At 40.9% G+C, this 6,668-nt stretch overlaps 1 protein-coding gene across 1 annotated transcript; it reads left to right on the top strand.

Annotated features, from left to right (window-relative positions):
* Window positions 1-1,276: 1,276 nt before the first annotated feature.
* On the top strand, window positions 1,277-6,668 carry LOC112275228 (WD repeat-containing protein PCN). The gene is made up of 11 exons (XM_024505405.3): window positions 1,277-1,960; window positions 2,442-2,588; window positions 2,731-3,016; window positions 3,162-3,225; window positions 3,447-3,560; window positions 3,780-3,936; window positions 4,122-4,305; window positions 4,495-5,291; window positions 5,507-5,679; window positions 5,808-6,068; window positions 6,222-6,668. Exons 1-11 carry the CDS (start codon window positions 1,799-1,801, stop codon window positions 6,571-6,573), a joined length of 2,697 nt encoding a protein of 898 aa, XP_024361173.1. The 5' UTR covers window positions 1,277-1,798; the 3' UTR covers window positions 6,574-6,668.

The raw sequence follows: 6,668 nt of genomic DNA, 5'->3' as shown, positions 1-6,668 counted from the left end.
ATAAGATTGATTATATCTAATAATATTTGTTAAATATTTAATTATAATTTTATTTATTTATTATTATGTAAAAATAAAAAGTAGATTTATATTTATTTGGACTTAATGCATTCTTATATTAAATATATATTATTTGTTATATTGACCAACTAACTACCATAGTTTGATGGACATGCAAAATATATGCAATGTTGTCTTCTTGCATTGTATTGTCAATCCAAATTTTTAGTACTATATAAATCTAAAATATTTAATATTTAAAATATCTAAAATATTTTATTATTTTGACATATATTTATATAATATTAATATTAAAAAAACCATTCAAGATCTAAGGCATATAAAAGAACTAATTGTATGATAATTAAAATAAACAAATAAAAAATTAGATAAAAAATTATATATATAAATTTATTTAAATTAATTTGAATTATATATATAGATGATTATATTAAATATAATATAGTTTGTAAGTAGTTCTAATAAAATTACATAATGTTGTTCTATTATATATTAGCTTGTCAAATTTAACTCTTATATCTAAATAGAGAATAAACTTATTTTTTATTTTACAAATGTTACAAAGTTTAGTAGTAAATTCAAACCTTTTATATCAAATTTACTAATGCAAGATAAAGGTATAATTTGACATAAATGTTTGAACTAACATTTATTTTGATAAAAAAGAAAAAAATAGTATATATAAATATATGTATTTATATATATATATATATATATATATATTGAGAAAGAGAGCACTTGAGTGAAATTTTATGCATTGACCTAGGAAATATAAGAGAGGCAATATTTTTCATCCAACTATGTAAGATGAAATATTTGCTACTTGTACTAGTATAATTTCCGAGTATGTTACGAAGCGTAATATACTAATTTCAGGTCCCATTTCAGGTCTTAAGGATCTGATCCAAAAAGCGCAGAATTCAAACGTCGGTTTATAACTGATGCCCGTTTGAGCCGTTCTAAACCCTAAACCCTATTGCCGTCCACTGAGGACGACCAGGCTGTGTCGCATTTCGCCGTGGGCCAAACACATCGTCTCGCTGTTGGATGAAGTTATTTCGGAAGGAGAACGTCATTCATCCACCATGACCGTGGTCCCCTGGAAAGGAAGGATCTCGAGATAGGACCGAGGGATGAATGAGTTGGGAGCACCCTATGTTCATTCATCCACAAAACTTTCATTCATTCCGGCGTCCTCACGAAGGCTTCTCTTAGTCATTTGTATTGCTCCTATACCCCATTCTCTTTGCGCCGCCCTGGGCTCCCCCTCAAGCCTCCAATCTTCTGTCGCGACGTTTTTTGGCTACGTCTTCCGTGTGGTCTCGCAGATTAGCTTGGAAGTCATATTTTTTTGCGGTGGTTCCATCGACATCTTTCTGGCGCATTTTGAGCTGCTGTGGACTTTACACGGTGTATCGCAAGGGAATTTGTGCATCTTTCATATACCTGGTTTTGTAACCCAATTGCGGTGCCGGATGGGCGTGCAAGCATGGCAGCATTGGATCTCGGGGCTAACGAGATTGTAGGTGCGGAGTTGGAGAATATAGCTTCTCGTTGGAACTGTCTAAGCAAAGTTGATGCGGTGGCTGAGTCGCAGTTAGCTGACGAGAGGGAATGCTACCGGGAAGTCTTTCTTTTTTGAGCAGTGGTGAATCATCACCCTAGGTGCTGGTTTGTCGCAGTTCCTGAACTGGAAAATAAGCATTTTTCTGATCATTTTTTGGGAGTTGCCCCTTGGGCTCCTAAACCCTGATTCCATTTTTTGGGTTTCAACACGATGCTGGAAGTGCACAGATGCCGACAGATTGAGTGGTCCCCAAGCGCTGTAGTTGCACTTGCCACCAGCATAAATGGGGCTGCTGTAGCTGTTGCTCGGGAGAACGGTGCTATAGAGATCTGGAGTGTTGCCGCTGGGTCCCTAGGATGGCATTGCCAATTGGTACGTGCTTGTTACTCTTTTTTCCTAGCTCCTTGCCCATGTCAAATTTAGGTTTAGGGTTGGGGTGGCTCTGGCTTGTGATGCTCACTTGTTTCGTGCTTACACAACTTGTCGTGGAAGAAGACGGGTCTTAAGTCTTTATTCTAAAGCTACGATAGTGTTTACATGCACTTGAAAATTGAAGCCGCTTACAGTTCAGAATTCATGTTATGCTAACGAATGGTAGTTGTCTTTGATTGCTTGGTATGGAGATTGTTGATTCTGCGCATCACAGTTCAAACTACGAAGAACCGGCAACGTAATGAAGAGGATTATATGGATTATTCAAAATCACAATGAGAGACTTGAGGGTTTAAGGGTTTTAGCCACAAGATCAGGTGTTTTGTTGCGGAAAATTCAGTGTGTAAATATTGATGGGAAATTGGTGACCACAAATAAGGACTGGATCGCATATTCTAATTATTGGATGTGTTGATTGCAGATCATCCCAGGGAGACAAGGTGCAGCTATTTCGTCCTTGTTATGGTGCCAGTCCCTGGAGGAGGATGAGTCCCCTCTGGGCAGATTGTTCTCCGCAGGGTTGGATGGCTTGGTCACTGAGTGGGATCTTCAAACTCTCCAACCGAGGGTGAGAGCGCTTGTTGTAATGGATTTTGGCTGTTCACTAACCATGACCTTTATTTCTGATCAGAAAATTCGAATGCTTTAATTCAGTATACAGAAAATAATCTTGGGAATACTGGCTCTAAAGTTTTCTTCTTTCATCGCAGGCGGTCGTGGAGTCTATGGGAGGGTCTATATGGCATTTGGCTGCTGAGCACATTGACGCGGTAGTTCCGAAGGGCTTGAATGGAAGCTCCGACAATAGAATTCGGGGAAGTGAGGAGAATGACAGTGACGATGAGGGAAACAGTAGCAGCAGTGATAGTGATGACGAGGTTGAAAGGAAACCGCAAAGAGTAGCGCTAGCTTGTGAAGATGGTGTTGTAAGAATATTTGAAGTGGGCAACTCAAAGGATGGCCTTGTCTATCGGAAGTCATTCCCTCGAGTGAAAGGTAATGTCCAGGGTCGAATCGTCCCTGTGTGCACGTACATCTTCATAATGCCACGCAACCATCATCCACTTCGTTCCAATTGTTTGTTATTTTCCACGTGTAATTATACTCGGTTCTCACAACCTTAACGTGCTCTAATGCTCAGGGCGAATTTTGAGTGTCGCATGGTCATGGAATGGTGAAAGGCTAGTCGCAGGTGGTTCTGATGGGTGAGTATGTACTTGTTTGTGTCATCAACTTGTTGCAGTATAAACTTCAGTCATCAGTTCTTGCTGCTGTTACGTGTTGTCTCTTTTGAAAGTCTGAACATCATGATGTGATGAACATTTGGGCCAAAAACCATGGTTCAGTTTCTTTGACAGATCTCCAGTCGGGATTTTGAAGTAACGGTTGCAATCCCGAGTGAGTAATTATCGCAGTGCTTTTGCAGGTGCATAAGGTGCTGGGATATTGCTAATACTAGAGAAATTTATCGAATCACTGCTGGCATCGGAGGCAAAGGGAGGGATTCTGATTTGTGTATTTGGTCCTTGTTGGTTCTAAGGTGAATACTTTTTTACCTCCTGAAGTTTTTAATGAGTATTCCATTAGCATCGATTTTAATATTATGTTCATATTCCTTGATACTTAGGTATAGAATTCAACACTAGACTACTTAGAGTATGATTTTTAGTGCCTCTATCAGGAGAAATGTCCTATTGGTATGAGTTACACTTGGAACTTCGATTAAAATCCGTTAATATTATTGTATCGGGTTACACAGGAATGGAGACATTGTTAGTGGTGATAGCAGTGGGAGCACTCAGTTTTGGGACGGACAACTTGGCACACTGTTGCAATCTCAGACTCGGCACGGTGCTGATGTGTTGGCTTTAGCTGCCTCTCGTAACAATGTTTTTGCCGCAGGAGCTGATGGAAAGGTTCACCTTTCTTCCAAAAATATTTTTTTATTCCTGAAGCAGTTTGTCATTCGAGGTTTTTTGTGAGCTTCGTTCTCGGTTTTATCCAGTATTACGGCGTTTCGTGGATCAGAATACACCTTCCGTATTTGAGAGTACTTTAACTTACCTTTTTCATTTTCAGTAACGCGTGTGGCATGAAACAGGTGGTACTATTTCACAAAGTGGGTGAGAGTCAACGGCTGGATGCTTCGTCATCAGACGCTCTTGACGTTGCAAGAGGTGTTTCGGGTGAGAAATGGGTCTATGTGGGCAGCAAGCGAACACATACCCACGACGTGAGGGCCCTCACCATCGCCACTCCTATCGTGTCTTCGCCTGTACCTGCAGGTACTCCTTGTCCGTTTTTCGCCGGCTTATTTTATGGCTTGTTGGGGGTGGATTATCAGGTTTTATCTTCTAAACGGTTAGATATATGCACTTTGCATGGATGTAATCTGACCATCCAACAGCTCAATGTGGTATGGTTCATAGGATTCTTCAGGTAGCATTTGTCTTACAACTTTGATTTGTGATCAGATAAGTCTGGAACGAAGATGGACAATGGGGAAAAAAACAAAGTGAAAAGGCGGCGAACCAAAGAAAATCCAAATTTAGCTCCAAATGATCACAAGAAATGGGCCCGTGCACACACTGAAATGTTAATTTCTGGTGGTAACGACGCAAAACTCTTCACATATCCTGCGAATGGATTTCTTTCTTTCCATCCTCACGATGTATGTCCTTGTCCTGAAAGGCCCTTCATCCAGCTTGTGGAGCATTCCTCCCTTATTGGAGGTACTTTGATGATGGCTCAGCATTCCAATAGAGTTGATATTTGGAAGATTTACAACGAAAACTCAGTAGCTATTGGATCTGCAAATGGTGTTTACAGTCAAAATGGACATTCCGTCTTGGGAAAGCGGAAGTGGGATGGAGGTGCTGATTCAGGTAGTGATTCTAAAGCATTGATACTGCATAGCAATGGGTCTGCTCACACACAGAATGGACGAAGAAAGTCGTTCCCGGTAGAGTCTATTAATTCCCCTCGTTATTCTCAAGGAAAAGCCTCTGGCACGCCACCAGCGCTTCTAGCTACGATCAAGATAAATTCGAGTGAGCACATTGTATGCAGTGCTATATCAGGCAAAGGTGACCTAGTTGCATTCGCCGATAGCCAGAGGCCCCGTCTCTACGTGCTAGAGCGTAAGGGGGCTAGTGAATTGTTTCAAATCAAAAGGAAGAAGCTTCCTGCGGTTTTACAAGCTGCCCACTGCATGGTTTTCAATGCGGATTCCAGCCGTTTGATTGTGGCAGGACCTCAAGGGTTTATTTGGGTAAGTCTTGTTGGTTCTATCGGATCTTGTTTTGAACTACTTACTTTCATTCAAATTTCTTAATACTGGGCATGGTCGTAATTTTGTAATAGCTTTTTGGCCAACTGTCTTTCTCTTGTTGGAATTGAAGATGAAATGAACAGTAGAATGCAAGTTGGCTTTACCATTGGTGTGCATCGCTTCTAAATTGTAATAATGTCTTGATTATATTACAGGTTATGGATTCAAGCAGTGCAGAACTGGTCCATACTTTTCACGTTCCTTCGCATAACAATGTTGGATGGGCGAATGGGATTGTAAAAATAATGTGCACTAGTCCTGATGGGCAATGGCTAGCTGCTGCATCGAGCACAGGGCACATCGCTGTTTTCAATTTGGAAGTTATGAGGTATTTGCGTTGTTACCTGGATGCTTTCTTGTGAGTTATATCCTATTCTATGTAGTCTGCAGCCTATTTCTTCAACACGGACTGCAAGCATTAGTGCTAAGATGGTTGTTTGGGTTTTGATTATGCAGGCACCAGTGGACAGTACCAGTTCTTGATGGAACCCCTGCAACAGCTATGGTATTTTATCCAGGGAATAACAATGTTCTTATTGTGAGCAGTGCTGCTAATCAGATTCACGCTCTAGACGTCGAAGTGAGGGCCCCTGGACAGTGGTCACGACGCAATGGAGCACGTATTGCAAAGAAATTGCAGGACTTTCCGGGTACAATCATCGGGCTTTCGCTACCCTCACATCCGAAGTCTACATCTATCATTGCTTATAGCTCCAGGTACCCTAGTCTCCCCGCTTCGCTTCATAAAGATATTTGCTTTGTGATTTTTTTCAATCTGTTGTTGTGTCTACGCATAGCTCTACTTGTACCTCGTCGTAAGTTCAATGTGGAGATCTTCCCTGTACTTACAGTTTTAGGGTTGATCTGCAGTGCAATGTGTCATATCGACTTCAGCCAACCAATTGGAGATGAAGCAGGCCCAATGGATGAAGAGTCCGGTAAAGGTCCAAAAGCAATTAGTAATGGCAAAGTGCATGAAGGTGCGAATTCGAATGGTATACTTGTGGAAGGTAGTTCTAGGACTAGTAGTGTTAGGGAGAGCAAGACCTTGGTGACCAGCAACGGTAGCGAGAGCAAGAGCTTGGTGGTGGTGAATATGAAGAACCCAGTTTTGTTTTTAGGACACACTGGGCGTAATTCCGTGCTGATTGTAGAGAAACCTTGGTTAGAAGTTTTACGGCAATTTCCTGCCCCTGTCTCTAGACATGTTTATGGCAGTTGAGATAAGGCAAGGGCTAATTCATCTCTTGTTCTCTCATTTTTGAGTGTATGATAAAAAAAAATCAATACTACTTTGGCTCTCCTGACTTGAAGGTA

Source organism: Physcomitrium patens, chromosome 22 (assembly GCF_059467195.1).
Source record: "Physcomitrium patens ecotype Gransden chromosome 22, ASM5946719v1, whole genome shotgun sequence".
NCBI classification, from domain to species: Eukaryota; Viridiplantae; Streptophyta; class Bryopsida; order Funariales; family Funariaceae; genus Physcomitrium; species Physcomitrium patens.
The sequence above is the reverse complement of the archived record's forward strand: the minus strand, read 5'-3'. Positions and strand labels throughout refer to the sequence as shown.